Here is a 14,956-nt window from a genome sequence, read left to right as displayed (position 1 = left end):
GGTTGGGGCCGGTTCGTACGCTCCTACGGCAAGATCATCCGGTCCAGTCACCAGATGTTACCATTCTAGAACGGATCTGACCTTGGCACATATCCTGGAATTCCTCCATAGGTACTAGCCTCTCCTCTGGCGGTGGGAAGGCAGCCCGAAATCTCATTGGGCAGGCGACGTCCGAATAATACACCGGATCTGCATACAACATTGCGTAGGGGCGAGGGTAGACCGGCATCATCGAGTACCGCGCGAGTGGAGATACGGGAGTGGCACGGCCTAGTCATCGAATATACGCACGCGCTCCATAGTTCTCTGCGCGACACTAGGCGGTTGTCGCTGTACTATCTTGCTTGTTCTTGACTACGAATGTTTCGAAGTCGTAATGGAGGCATCACTGGAGGCAAGAGTGGCCAGGACAGAATAGTTAGGGCAGAATAGCCGGAACAGAGACAGCAAGTGCGTCAAGCTGAGAGACAAAGCTCGTCTTCTTCAAATTTGTTTTTCTCGGGCAACAGCCGTAGCCGGCGAGAGAGGCGGGGACGGGACGTAGATGTACATGTTGAATTTGGTCATCCTGCATACCCGCGCGGCTGATCTGCTCATGATACTTCAATGCTTTGTGGCGTTTTTGGCCAATATCTTCTTCTCCTCAAAAAGGACTACACAACATAGTGCTATCCAGAAAACATCTGATAGGTATACTCGTTTAGCAACATAGTCCGTGCTATGTTGACGTCGCGCGCTGGCTCCAGTCTTGACCTCGCATGCTGAACGACTTCATACCTTCACTCTTCTGAACAAGAGGTTTTTGGAGGGATCCGGGCTGGTGAAGCCTCCCACCTCAATCTGTGGATACCTCACGGTGCTCCCATCGTCGTTCTTGAAGTCGTATTCGAGCAGCAGCTTGGCGAGAAGCATCTTAATCTCATTGGCCGCAAAGAACCGCCCTGGGCAGGAATGCTTGCCGTATCCGAATCCGAGGTTCTGCTCGTTGGTTGTGACAAACAGGTTACGCGCGTGGTCGGAAACGAGTCCGGATTGGCGCAGTTTGTAGTATCGGAAACCATCAAAGACGTTGGCCGGCGCGGAGCCCTGAGGAAAGTTGGCGTCGTCCATATAGATGGCATGGGATGGGGCTTCTAGGATGACGCCGGGAGGAATGTACTGGCCGTTAGAGAGGGTGAAGCCGCGGGCGACTTTCCGCTGGAAATTGACGATACCGCTGTAGAAGCGGCTGGTTTCTTTCATGCAGCTGTCCAATTTGACCATTTGTTCCAGAGCCCGGTAGGTAATGGTACCTCCATTCTGGGCCATGGCTTGGCGAACTTCTTCCCGTAGAGGTTCCACATATTCCGGAAGAGCTGCGAGGGTGTAAAGACTTCAGCGCCTAGTCAGCTTCTTTCCAACCCACGTAGATAATGCACGTTCTTGCGACTTACACGTTAGTCACCGTTGTGGACGTGGTGTGCACTGCCAAAAAGATGAGTATCAGTTGCTGCTTGGCCAGGATTAAATTGTCTCGACACCCTTCCTTCTCCATCCGAGTCATGAGCCAGCTTAGCACTGAAGACGCGGGGACGGGGCCCAAAGTTAGCGGAGCGCTTCGAAGGCCGATCAACAAGGGGGAGCGAGAACAGGGCTAAGCACCACACAGGTTATGCCCCGGGCCTTACGTACTATCGTTAGGCTGCTGCCAGTCCGGATCGTTCTCTTGAGCGTCGCGTCGCGCTCTAACTACAGGCTCCAGCATCTGCATGGCCTTCCTCTCCGTCTCGTCCAATTTGCGCACCTCTGGCAGGCGAGGAGCGAGCCAAGGGCGCAAGAAAGGTCGAATTAGCTTGACCGCTTGCGCCGCTGCAACCACATCTCCGGGGTAGTTAACCGCAGAGTCGAGATAGTCTTCGTTGTGGCAGAGCTCTGGACCCACGAAAATGAGACCTGTGATCTTGGCTACCATATTGAGCAGCTTAGCGTTGATCTTCACCGGGGTCCAGTCTTCACAGCCTGCTGGCATTTCTTCTTCCAGAGCTTGCTCGACCGCGCCATAGACAATGCCGTTCAAGCGTGCTAAGGCAGCGAGTTAGTCGCGGGGAAAAGAAAAGCGGACAGAGAGGAGCGGAACCGTACCGAGAGCCGGAGTAAGATCGGTCTTGATCGAGTGGATGAGCATGGCGATATCGCGATCATCGGCGAGTAACCTCGTATACCTGAAAGAGGGTACCCAGGATGAGACCCTTCTCACATGCAGCATGCAGCATCCCATAACTCACTTAACGGCGAAGAACTCGGCAACGGCTTTCTCAATACTGAGCACCGAGTCCGGGAGCTTTCTCAGCTCTGGCAAAACGGAAGGCGGAACGACGACTTGGTGAAAGCCATCGGCGGACGTTACCCTCCAGACCGAGTGCTTGAACTTGGAGCTCATCAGCCAGAGGGCTCGACAACGCTGCTGCCTGCAAGATATATTTTACCTTTTTGTAGCCCTCCTGGTACAAGCTCTTCGCCGATTTGATGTACTGCTTCCTGTGCGCCTCGCTGCTGATGGCATTGTGAAAGGCTGGCAGCCTTCGGATCTGCAAGTGGTGCTGAATCTTCTGGAGGAAGGCGTATGCCGCGACGACGAGAACGGCGGCGGCCAGTGTTTGCAGCGTAGGCGTCAGGTTGGTAAGCGTCTGGGTTTCCATGATTGGTAGTGTCGACTTGGTTGAGGGGAAGAGTTGGCGAGAGGATCCCGTCGGCCTGGATCTTGTTCTGAAGCCAGCTCGCTCATCTTGAAAACATCCTTTTGCCAGCATCTGATGTGTGCGCCTCGACCAACTACCTAGGTAAGGATTTCGACAACAGGCGCCGGCGTCGGCACTCGCCATCCGGCGGGTTTCTTAAAACCACCGACATGCTACATAAACGATACCCTGATTAGATAATTGGACGCAAGATACAAGACGGTGACCAACCAAATAGTAAACTCACAAGAAACCGTGCAGTATTGCCACTGCTCCGTCACAAGAGCAGTAAAAAGTCAGCGATTGTTAATGAGTAGTGGCTGTGGCCACCCCTGCTCACCCTGTCTCTCAGTGACAACCGAACCAGTGGTCTCGGATAGTGCAAACCAGTCATAGAAGCCATTGAAAGGGCCAAAGAGCGTGCCTCGGTCATGTCTGTGCCATAGGCGCAGTAAGCTGGGGTATCAAAGGCACTCCTCAGGCGCCCTTCTCGTTTCATCCGCTGCGAGCTCCGGCTTCTCGGGCGCAGATCCGTGGCCCAGCGCAGATTTCAGGCACACACAGCCCCAAAGCTCCTGTAACACTTACTGCAGTCAGCTTACTCGATGGTACTGCAGAAGACGTTGTGGCAAGACAGGGAGAAAAATGGAGATGGTACTGATTGCATTGCTGGTAAAATGCTAGTACATGATGTAGCTCTATTTTTATGTATCAGTACTTATTTCTATTAGGCATGAAGCGTCAGCGCGGAAGTCACCCGCTAACCTCTGTGACCCCGGCGGAATAGTAGATCCCAAACTCTTCTTTCAGCTTGGCTAAAACCGAACGGATCTTGGCCATGCGCCCCTTCTGGTCTCCACTAATAAGCATCCGCGTCTGAAGAGGCAAGGCCGGCGAGACCTCGGACGCGGCTTCGACCCGGAGCGCCTCGACCTCCCCGAGCACCTTTTGGATGCGGCTAAGGTAGTAGATGCCGGTGTGGAGGATCAGAAGCAGCCGGAAATGCGCGGTCGGGGCCAGCCGCACTCCGGCGATGGTGAACCCCAGCTGCGGCGCCGAGGGTGGCTCGCCTGCCGCCTCCTGGCTCACCGTGTCGGGTTCCTGCTGGAGGCATCGGTAGATGGAGGTGTAGAGCCAGGTGTGCATCTCGATTAGCCGTATAGATATCGAGGTGAGTTGCAAGAAGATGGAGGCGTTGAAGGGGGAGGGCTCCTGCGGCCCTCTGCGCCGGTGACGCTCCGTGTCCGCCACACTTGCAAGCACCTGGATGATCCCGAGGAACTTAGAGGAGCTCTCGAGCACATGCGCTGCCTCCTGCTCAAGCTTTTCCGGGCCCAGGTGCGCCTCGTAGTCGATCATGCAAGTGATAGTTACATGAAAATGCGCAAGACGTTGAATGAAGTCTTGGTCATCAAAATGCAACTTGCTCGCAATGAAAATGGGAGAGTCCGGCTTCGTCTCTAGGGATAAACCCGCCTCCCCCATGATGCCTGGCTCCGTCGGCGGGTGGTCGGTGGACGTCGAACTTGACGGGCACACGTCGGCTTCCGTGCTGTTCAGGGACCAACCTGTATAGTCGAGCGGCAGACTTGAGGCGTCCAAGAAGCTTCCATAAGGTGTCCAGGGTGTTATTTGCCCCTCCAGAAAGTATGCGGCCTCCTTGGTTGCGGCGTGCTCCGGGAGCGGGTTCCTCCAGGTATTCTCGCCGGCGAGTGGAAAGCTTGCCGCTGGAATACCAGCCCCGGCGGGCTCCGGCTCTATTGCGCTCCCTTGGTTCGTCGCGCCGCTCGGGTTCGACACGATCCTGGCCTTGTTGGCTGGCCTTCCCGGCCTCCCCGGTTTGCTGTAAGTGCACTGAGTCCTCGCCGACTGGCATCGGTTGCAGCTCTGACCGTGTCCTTCCGTCTGACACAGCATCTTCATCTTGTGGCAGCGGTCGCACGCAGACCGTTTTGCGTTCATTCTCGCTTCGTTGTGACGGCGGTCGGAGCAAGACGCAAAGCTAAAGCTGAGCCGTTCAAAGAATTCGTTATGGGGCAACCTCAGGGTAAGTGGGGACGCCAGAGGGTATTCTGTCCCGATCATCTGCAGGCAAGAACGGAGGCTTCACTCTTCTCGGTATGCAAATTATATGAATGCGTCCAGACAACCAAGACTCGGATCCAGGGACTCTCAGATGTCAAACCCCTGACGTCTATACTAGCCGTAAGGGGTAACATGAAGGCAGCCAAGCTGAGAGCGCTTACCGTCACAAAACTCAGCTACTTAATACAGATACCCCACTGGGTAATTAGGTTCAATTCGACGCTTATTTCTAGATCACGGTCCGCTGAACAGTGTCAGTAGGAAGAAGTAGACCTTATCCACTCCTGCTGTTAATGCCATACTCTTCGATTTACATATTGATCGCTGATCGAACCTCAAAAATTGACGATGTTGCTGCTTGCTCGCAGCTCAGGACGGGTGAAGCCGGAGGGATATAGGCGTAAAAAGACTATCCGAAAGAGAGAGAGAGACAGGGTGTGTGTGTATTTGTGAGTGAACGATAGGCTGGTCTAGAGCGGCCAGTGGCGGAAGCTGTGAGGTGTGGAGCGACAGCTGCGTGTGCGATGATCTTCCGGAGGAATGTGTTCCCTCGACTGAGAAACGGCTCTCGTATGGATCCGTTAACGAGAAGCATCGACGGGTGGCGGCCGACCTGTGCTGCGCAACAGTACACCATAGGGGGAGGAACATATACGGTGGATCAGTATAAGTTGGTTGATTCAACTTTAGAGGGGCTCTATCTGCATAGCGGGTCCTCAACGAAGTTGCAATAAGATATGGTTGGTACCACCTTATGGTATAACAGGAAGGTGGAAGAGAGGGTCTACACAAGACCAAAGGCGGAAGGTCAGCCGGTTCGACCCTAGTTCGTAGCTAGGTTGAAGGAGCAGCATGTTCGCTGCCCTGGCCATGGAGCAGTAGAAGGTCTGCCGGTCAGAGAACTCCAGGGCTGGCATTCGTGGGAGGAAGTGGCTTCTGCCATCTGCCAGCGCCAAAAGGCGCCACGTGTACGCCCGCCGTACCCGTGGGCCGTGGGGGTCGCCGTTGGACTGTGGATCCTTCGGAGGAGTTGTAGAGCGAGCCGGAAAGGACGGACGCGCGTGCCGGTCTTCTAATAGCTCTCGAGGATAAGGTGACTCGCGCTTGCAGCGCCCTCACCTGCCAGATCTGGAGGAGAGAAACAGGGCTATGCGTGGTTCTGTCCAGTAGGAGGGTGCAGTACAAACCCACGCCGGTCTGTCGCTACGGACTGGGGGTGGCGGGAACGCCAACGCGCGTCATCCCCTGCCCGGGGCCTGCCCCAGCACGGGACGGGAGCAGGCGGCGGCACAGCACGCGATGCTGCAGTCAGACTGGTGATGGTCGTAACAGTCCATTCCGGTGGGCGACGTAGTATCTTTTGGGTGTCTGTAGGCTAGCTAAACAAACCCTTTTGGAATAGCGCTTACAAAGGCCTGGTCGACCAGGGTTCAGGCCTGCAATCCCCTCCGTCATAATTTAGCCCATTCTCATGGTATCTCAGATAGCCACCCGAGCAACCAAACACGACAGGTGTTGGACGCTAGGCTAAAAGACATGTACTCCTTCTCCACCCGGTCTCACAACAGCCATGGCCGCTTTCCCCCCATACTGTACGTCGCCGATTCCTTCGATTACGGAAACCCCGGTGAGGGTAGAATGACAGGAGGCATAGTCGTGGACAGGTAAATCTCTACAGATGGGCTCGCTCCGCTCCCTCCCCTGCGTTATCGAACCGGACTTTCTCCCCGCTGATCATGGACTGCTGCAGGGCCGCGCCGATCCTCACGGCGGTCACCGCGGAAGCCAGCTTGACTGGCACCTCGATGTCGTCGAGGCAGCAGTCGGTAAACTCGACGGCCTCGCGCGCAAACGCGTTTTTGAACCGGCCGTAGTAGTTCTGCGGTAGCTCGTGGCGGATGCCGCCGGGCTCGTAGATGCGCACCAGGTTCTCCTGCGGGATGAGATTCACCGTCAGCTTGCCGTGGGTACCGATGATCTCGGTCGAGTCTTCCTGGCCGGCGGCCATCATGCGGGAGCAGTACAGATAGGCGATGCGGCCGTCGGCGTACTCGATGACGCCCACTGCGTTATCTCGGTCGTCGTACTCGCGCAGCCCGGGCTCTACCGCCGTGATGCCGACGGCCGAGACGGACTGGACCTTGCTGTCTTCGCCAAAGAACCACTGCGCCAGGTCGATGTCGTGGATCGAGCAGTCCACGAAGATGCCACCGCTGAACTGGGCATAGGCCACGAAGAAGCCGGACGGATCCAAGACGTCGCAGGTCTGGCTTCGAATCACGGAGGGCCGTCCGATCAGGCCCGCCTCCACCTTGGCATGCGCGTCTCGGTACGAGTCGTCAAACCGTCGAGAGAAGCCGCACATGACCTTGAGGTCAGGCCGTCTCGCCGCGGCATCGACCACGGATTGCGACTTGCTCGAGCGTCAGTAAGCATTAGCCTCTTGCGTCGTGAGCCTAGTCGGCTGGCTTGGCTCGGCTCGACTTGACTTACTACTTCTGCAGTAGTGGCCAAAGGCTTCTCGCATAACACATGCTTGCCTGCCGCGATGCCGCGGATGGCCTGATCGGCATGCACCGATGTCACGGACGCGATGCAGACCGCCTCGAGGCCCTCGTGGCGGAGCATGTCTTCGTAGTTCGCATACACCGATACGCCGGACGGGCCCAAGTGAATCTCCGCCCACTGTCGCTCGGATGCGTCGGGAGTGCTCACGGCCACTAGTTCCGCCCGGGGTACCGACTGGGAGAAATTCATGGCATGCCGCTTCCCCATGCGACCCAAGCCGGCGACGCCGATCCTGAGCCTCCGTGGTGCCATTCTGCCGCGTATCGTGAGGTGTCGACTTGCCACCTTCTGGACGACCGCGGTGCTATATCGGGCAAAAGATGAAAGCTCAAGAGAGAGAGAGAGAGAGAGAGAGAGAGATTTTGTATACGGCATTGCCTGGCCTGACCTGACGAGGGTAGAAGGCCGCAGGGCGATGGAGCAAACGAATGCTACCGTTGTTTTCTATAGCCTATCGCCGGAGAGGGATTGTAGATGGTTCTCGTTGGGCGACTGGATACGACAGCCCGGGCCAGGTGAAATGCAACTCGGCCTGCGGAGGAGTGTCAGCTTTCTCGCAGCCGGCGATGTAGGCGAGGCAGTAGAGTGACTGGGAGTCCGAAAGCGGTCATCCTTGGCGCTCCCGCGGTAGCTTTGCGGGCTACAAAAGGCACCGTCTGCCAATAGAAACCCACAAAGTATACAGAAAAGGGCAGAACAGTCGACGCAACTACTAGAAGTAAAAGATACGTAATGTAACCCGGCTCTGGTGAAGGCCTTCTCAGGCGTCGGCTCGTCATCATCGTCCCGGTGGCCTCTCTTGCCCTGTGCTGCTTGATAGCACGCTGTTCCTGCACATACAGTATGCACCTGAATCCGCTAAAGGGCGTGCATGGGCATTCGTCTGTGACTGGCTGCTCTCTTTCCGATAAGACGAAGGCTAGAAAGGTGTCAGGGTCAGGGATGAGCAAACCCGCCGGACCAGGTTCCAGTTTTTGATTTCGTACATACAAGTTACAACCCACGCCTGCAAAATCGAAGAACTATGGTGAGTACAAACCGCCGGTCACCCTGTAAGCAGGTAATAAGCGAAGCTTGGCAAAGGACTGCCGACCACGTTACATGCTCGGCCCCACCGGCCCGCTAGTCCGTCAACGAACCGACCAGGATCGAGGCGATCACACGGACGCTTCTTGAGGTCCCGAGTTCCGGCGATCCCCCGATTGGCTCTGGACTAAGTGAGGATGCCAAACACATGCAACTCCGCGCGTGAAGCACAACCCATATCCGTAGCTACTTCTCTAGTCCAGCTAGGTGCACTGTGTTGTTTTTATTTTCGGTAAGGTTTCTTTGCCTTATGAATCTAGTTTCTCCTTTACTCTTTTATTCTTCCCCCCCCCCCCCCTTTTCCACCTTCAAACATCCTTAACTTCGTTGGAAGCAATGGTAGCCATCACTCCACTAGCCGAAAACCATGTCACTGAAGAGGCTACCGAGAAGACCGACGGTGCGGTTCGTGCTGCAGCGGAAGAAGCAGGAGAAGTTGACGATAGTGAAGATACATCCGGCTACTTTGATGGCTGGGCCCTGTGGAACCTGGGAATGGCCCTGATGGGCGGCGCCTTTGTGTTGTCTCTCGATAACACCATCTTGGGTACGCATCTCCCACCCTTAGAGTTTAACCCGTCACGCGGCAGTGTCGATCTAACGAGCATATCCAACCAGCAACGGCCATACCTCGCATCACCAGCGAGTTCAACAGCCTCAACGACATTGGCTGGTACGCCGCCAGCTACAAACTAACGCAGATGGCCCTCCTCCCTACCTGCGGTCGCATTTATACTTTCTACGACATCCGGTGGTCCTACATTGTCCTGCTGCTCATCTTCGAGCTGGGCTCCATCATCTGTGCCGTAGCCCGGAACTCGACGACACTCATCATCGGACGCGCCGTAGCAGGCGTGGGAGCGGCAGGCTTGATGAGCGGAGCTGCCATCATTATTTCGCTCACGGTGCCGCTGAGGAAACGCCCGGTGCTGATGGGGCTGATCTCCATCATTTACGGCGTCGCTTCCGTGCTGGGACCCATCATCGGGGGTGCTATTACGGACAATGACACTCTGACTTGGCGCTTTTGCTTCTGGGTCAATCTTCGTGGGTAAACTCGAGACTGTCAGGGATGCATACTGAGCGCTAACCGACGGCCCGCAGCATTTGGAGCGATCGGGCTGGCTCAGATATGGTTCGCTCTGCGGCCTCCTCCGGCGCCTGTCAAAGGAGGGCTGCCTTTTAAACAAAAGATAAACCAGCTCGATCTTCTCGGCGCTACTGTCTTAATCGGCTCGGTGATCTGCCTCTCGCTCGCTTTGCAGTGGGGAGGCATCGTCTACCCGTGGTCGGACTCGAAGGTGTACGGCTGCTTGATCGGATTTGGCTTGACCCTGATCCTGTTCCTCATCATGCAAATGAAGAATCCGAACAGGTAAGGCTCGCTTAGCAAACATGCGTCGGCCATCACTAACCTCGAGGAAGCTGTACTGTTCCACTCTACCTGTTCCGGAGCCGAACCGTATGCGTAGCAACCGTTTTCATGATGTTCCTCCAACTGTCCATAACTGTGCAGACCTATTACTGGCCTATCTACTTCCAGTCGGTCAAGAACACCAGCGCCAAGGACTCCGGGATCAACATGCTTCCCTTTGCCATCTCCACCATGCTTGCAACTTTTGTCGCTGGTTGGATTATCTCCAAGGTGGGATACTACGTACCCTTCATGTGGATTGGTGCTCCTGTCCTTGCCGCCGGCGCCGGACTCTTCCGGCTTCTGCACGCGGACAGCCCCGCGTCGAGCTGGGCAGGATACCAGATTGTCAGTGCCATTGGCTATGGCATCTGCGGCCAGGTACCGATCTTGGCGGTGCAGGTAGTAGTCCACAAGGAAGACGTCCCGACTGCCTGCGTTCTTGTCATTTTCTTCGAGTGCCTCGGGGCTACCGTGGGGCCCAGCATCGCCCAGAACCTCTTCACGGACAGCCTTTTGAAGACGCTGCAGGGAATTGACGGCCTGGACGGCGCGGCAGTGGTGGCGGCGGGCGCTAGAGAATTCCGGCGATTGATACCCCCGGAGCTGCTGGGCCAGGTGGTGGGTGCATTCGAGGACGCTCTGTGGACCACATTTCTGCTGGCCCTGGCAAGTTCCGCTGCTGCTCTAGTCGTCAGTGCGGCCATGGAGTGGCGTAGACTGCCCGAAGCCAAGAGCGTGGGCGAAGCAAGAAGTGAACCCTCGTAGAGGGAATGGCCAAGAAGGGTACTCGCTATGGCTAGGTTTGCGTAATCTCGTGCAGGTTTGGATGATAAGTATAGATCTGTAGGCCTAGACCCTCTCAGCGCAGAGTATCTATTATTCTTTTGGAGGTGCCATGAGGCACAAACCCCCCCTCCACATACGGCAGTCTACTGCCACAAGGGCAATATCTTGTATCTCTGGCATGTACTGAACGCGGCTTGGTCAGTTCATACGAGTGTCCTGTTGATGACCAGCACAAATTTGATTTCGTTTCCTATACTACACGAGCTGCATGTACCCTTGCTTGGCTAACGCTCGGAAGGAGTGGCTGTTACTCGGTATTCCCTCCGGTCAGCATCAGACGGTGGTTAATTACCAGGCATGCGTTCGCCGAGCCAATCACCCCCGACTCTAGACCTTCCAGATAAAGAGAAGCGAGCCACCTCCTGCCATTGGGTATGTCGCGGAAGTCCTGAAGAGCGATAGGCTTGTGCTGCTTTGCTAGAAGGTCAACCCTACGTATATAACCCCATATTCCCTCCGATACGCGGTGCACCCCATGACTGGACTTGCTCATAACTCACCATAACATCTTGGAATGCTCACTAGCTAGGTGCCTAGCTTTTACAATTCACCCTTCTCAACCAGCGAGCTCAGAATCCCCAACATGCATTACCACTCCACGACCACTCCCCAAAATGGTGTTCATAGTCCCACTGGGGGGGTCATGTCCAGCGGACAGAAGCGCCAAGTCAGCACGAACAGCGGCTCCACAGTCGCACCGTACACACTAAATCCGTTCCACGATGTGTGTCGACCGGTCAAGATGGTCATTGATCCGCCGGGAGTCGCTGGCAGTCTCAGCTTTGTCGATGATGACGCCGCCGACGGCCCGCTTGGGTCGGACGAAGTCAAGATCCGAGGGCTCTCATTCGCTCTAAACCCAGCTATCCTCGGGAGCAACAACGATTCAGCCGGACTGGTAGACTGTGCCGGCGTAGTTACATCTCTGGGATCAGACATGAAGGACGCGTTTCGTATTGGGGACCGGGTGTGCTGCTGGAACGCTAGCGCCGCCGTTGCTAGTCAGACCCGGGCCAAGGGCTGCTTCGTGCAAAGACTCCCGCCGTCCTGGTCATTCAAGACGGGTGCTGCGCTTCCCCGGATTTTGTCCCTTGCTTACTACGGCCTCCAGGATTGCGCGCAAGTCGAGTCCGGTCAGACCGTGCTGGTCAAAGGTGCGAGCGAGCTGCTTGGCCAAGCCGTGACTCTTGTGGCCACTCTCCTTGGCCTTAAGGTTGTCGCAATTGTTGGGACGGATACTGAAAAGCAGGCATTGCTGTCAAACTCTGGGGCCCAGCCTGCTCACATCTTTTATTCCAACGACATTGCTCTCCCAGACGCGCTGCTACGCTTAACGAGAGGAGCCGGGCTCGACGCTGTCCTCAATGCCTCGTCAACTGCTCTTCCGGAAGATCTGATAAAGTCAGTCGCGCCTTTCGGCACCGTCGTTGACATGAATGGTCGCAGCTTGTTTTCGCCCGCTTCCGACCGCTCCGTCAAGCGCGTATCCTTTGATGCCACCCAGCTGTTCCGATACCGTCCCTTTCTTGCTAGTGCCGCCTTCAAGTCAATCTTGTCTCTGCTTCCGGACGAGGACATCGGTAGCGTCTTCCCGTTAGCAACGGTATCCATAGCCGATGCGCTCTCGGCCCTCCAGATCGTAGAAAGCCAAACGCAGGCAGCTAAGATAGTGCTGTTGGCCGACGACGACGCGATAGTGAAGATAAAAGCCAGTACTGCGCCGAAGAAGGTTTTTACAGAATTTGAGCGTTTGGCCCGGGCCATCGCCAATCTCTCTGTCCCGCAAGAGCAAAAGCGTAGGCTGCTTGCTTTGATCACAATATCGCAGCCGTCCGCCACGGAACCCGAGGTAGCTGACCGCTCGACCCCAGATCACGATGGGGCAAGCGCGGAGCGACATCTGGCGGCTGTTTCAAGCATGTCCGAAGCACGCCGAGTCGTATTAGACGAGCAACTCAGGAAGCTGGTCTCGCTCGTGGCCATCAGCGCCGATCAGGTTAATCTTCACGAACCTCTGGTGGATCTCGGGCTCGATTCTCTGATCGTGACCGACTTCAAGGACTGGCTAGGAAGCAAACTCGGAGCTGAGGTGGCCATGCACGAAGTGACGAATGCCCCAGGACTTGTGGCTTTGGCAGAGTTAGTGGCGCAGAGGTCCAAGTTCGTCCCAGACGGCCTTCCAGAGGAAACTACCCTCACTCAGGCAAGTGAAGTCGAGACTGTCTCCAGGCTGCCGAAATCCCCAACGCTGCTCACAAATGGCGCGGTGAATGGCGTTGGCAGCGGGACAGTCCACCAGGACGCAGGCATGAATGGTAACCCCCCCTTCGTCCCGAACCCGTTGCCCAAGTTTCCCTTGCCCGAGATCAATGCGTTATGCAATGCGTTCCTCACTGGCGTCAAGGCATTCGCAACACCGGCAGAGTTCAACAATACCATTGCGGCTTGCGAAGATTTCAAGCGAGCAGGCGGTCCCGGTCGACTGATTTACGACCGTGCCGCAGCTCGAGCGGCGGACCCAGCCATCGAAAACTGGGAATGGGAGCTACAGCTTCAACGCGGCTTTCTGGATCGTAGAGTGTCGCTTACTCCGTTCACCAGCTTCTGGATGGGCCATCCCTTCAGCCACCAGCCGCACTCCCAAGCCGAACGAGCCGCGCTTCTCGCATGTACGGTGAACAACTTCAAACTGAAGCTAGAGGCGGGGCACGTCGGGCCGGTGGTGCTGAACCAGCAGGAGCTGACCACAGCGTTCTACCCCTGGATATTCAACGCCGTGCGCGTCCCCGGCATCCCCAGCGATGCCATGCAAAGGCATCCGAACAACAACTATTGCATCGTCTTCTGGCGAGGGCACGCCTTCAAGCTCAGTCTCTCCGTGGGGAGCCGACCGGCTACGTACCCAGAGCTGCACGCCGCATTCGAGCTACTGCTAAGTCAGTCAGTGGCGCGTTCCTTCGTCAGCATCCTCACGTCGGACAACAGGCCCTCATGGGCCAAAGCGAGACAGCAGCTCCAACGGCTGGACCACCAGAATGCCGTGAGCATCGCCGCCATCGAAGCCGCCGCCTTCACCGTCTCCCTGGATGAAGCAGCTCCGGAAAACGTGGCCGAGCGGAGCCGACAGTTTCATCTAGGAGGCGAGAGCGATGCCGCCAACCGCTGGCACGACAAGTCTCTTCAGTTCGTCGTGTGCCGCAATGGCATCTCGGCCACACTTGGTGAGCACAGCATGCTGGATGCCTTGACGCTGAGACCCCTGAGCGATGCCATAGGCGCCGCCATCACCAACGATGCTGAAGCAGGTGTGCGCGCCCCGGCGGCCGCCACGCGTGCTGCCGTTATGCCCGAGCTTCTGCCGCTCAAGACGGACGCGACGCTGGAAGCGCTCATTAGCAAAGTGCGAGCCCAATATGCTGACACCACCAAGGACGCCGACCATGCCGTGTTCCTCTTCGAGGGCTTTGGCTCTACTGTGCTGCGGGCACAGAAGCTGTCTCCGAAGAGCGTGTTCCAGATGGTCATCCAGTTGGCGGGCTATTCCATCTTCGGGGAGTTGACACCGTGCTTTGAAAGCGTCAACCAGGCGCACTACCACCTCGGCCGCGTCGACATCATTCAGGTTGTCAACACCCAGGTCGCAGCGTTTGTGAAGGCGGCACGCGACCCGGCGGTGGACATGGCGGAGCGCCGCAGCCTGCTCATCAACGCAACCCGCGCACACGTCGCCTCTGTCGCCAAGGCGGGCAGAAACGCCGGCTGGGAGCGCAACCTGACTGCGTTGCGTGCCCTCCTGAACAAGGGCGAGCCGGTGCCGGCCTTGTTCGAGGACCCAATTTACAAAAGAGTGCGGCCGAGATTGATGATGAGTAACTGCTTCGAGACGGGAATGCTGGACAAAGGGTGCATGTGGAAGGATCCCAATGCCATATGGATGCATTATGAGGTTTACGAGGAATGGTATGTGTGCCCCGTGCCTCCAATTCCCCATGGCTTTGCGTCATCGGGACGTCTTCTTCATGTGCTAACTTGTGCAAACAGTGTTCACTTCACAGTCGTGACTTCGGCTGCCCGCCGTGCAACGCAGTTTTGCCAGCATTTGAAAGAGGCGACTGAACTTGTTAAACAAATGATTTTCCTAGAGTAACAAAAATGTGCCATCTCTTTTCTTCTTAAACTTGGAATGGATCTGTCTCGGCATGGAGCATAGACGTTCCAGAGACAACCTCACTGATTT

The 14,956-nt window shown here is 56.4% G+C and overlaps 5 protein-coding genes across 5 annotated transcripts; 2 read left to right on the top strand and 3 right to left on the bottom strand.

Moving 5' to 3' along the window:
- Positions 1-771: 771 nt before the first annotated feature.
- Positions 772-2,678, bottom strand: E0L32_009997 (uncharacterized protein; the record flags this gene model as incomplete). Its single annotated transcript, XM_031132567.1, has 6 exons — positions 772-1,372; positions 1,434-1,464; positions 1,672-2,061; positions 2,122-2,201; positions 2,265-2,407; positions 2,466-2,678. The coding sequence occupies 6 exons, from the start codon at positions 2,676-2,678 to the stop codon at positions 772-774; spliced, it is 1,458 nt and encodes a 485-aa protein (XP_030990221.1).
- A 792-nt stretch (positions 2,679-3,470) lies between these two features.
- Positions 3,471-4,679, bottom strand: E0L32_009996 (uncharacterized protein; the record flags this gene model as incomplete). Its single annotated transcript, XM_031132566.1, has 1 exon — positions 3,471-4,679. One exon carries the CDS (start codon positions 4,677-4,679, stop codon positions 3,471-3,473), a length of 1,209 nt encoding a protein of 402 aa, XP_030990220.1.
- Positions 4,680-6,474: 1,795 nt separating this feature from the next.
- E0L32_009995 (uncharacterized protein) lies at positions 6,475-7,622 on the bottom strand (the record flags this gene model as incomplete). The annotated part of the gene is made up of 2 exons (XM_031132565.1): positions 6,475-7,215; positions 7,296-7,622. 2 exons carry the CDS (start codon positions 7,620-7,622, stop codon positions 6,475-6,477), a joined length of 1,068 nt encoding a protein of 355 aa, XP_030990219.1.
- A 1,170-nt stretch (positions 7,623-8,792) lies between these two features.
- Positions 8,793-10,638, top strand: E0L32_009994 (uncharacterized protein; the record flags this gene model as incomplete). The annotated part of the gene is made up of 5 exons (XM_031132564.1): positions 8,793-9,003; positions 9,075-9,503; positions 9,561-9,831; positions 9,912-9,918; positions 9,973-10,638. The coding sequence occupies 5 exons, from the start codon at positions 8,793-8,795 to the stop codon at positions 10,636-10,638; spliced, it is 1,584 nt and encodes a 527-aa protein (XP_030990218.1).
- A 664-nt stretch (positions 10,639-11,302) lies between these two features.
- E0L32_009993 (uncharacterized protein) lies at positions 11,303-14,866 on the top strand (the record flags this gene model as incomplete). Its single annotated transcript, XM_031132562.1, has 2 exons — positions 11,303-14,679; positions 14,761-14,866. The coding sequence occupies 2 exons, from the start codon at positions 11,303-11,305 to the stop codon at positions 14,864-14,866; spliced, it is 3,483 nt and encodes a 1,160-aa protein (XP_030990217.1).
- Between the last annotated feature and the right edge of the window lie 90 nt (positions 14,867-14,956).

Source organism: Thyridium curvatum (genome assembly GCF_004353045.1).
Source record: "Thyridium curvatum strain D216 chromosome Unknown NODE_77_length_194619_cov_74.347017, whole genome shotgun sequence".
In the NCBI taxonomy this organism is placed as follows: domain Eukaryota; kingdom Fungi; phylum Ascomycota; class Sordariomycetes; order Thyridiales; family Thyridiaceae; genus Thyridium; species Thyridium curvatum.
Note: the sequence above shows the minus strand (reverse complement) of the source record. Positions and strands in the feature narration are given on the sequence as shown.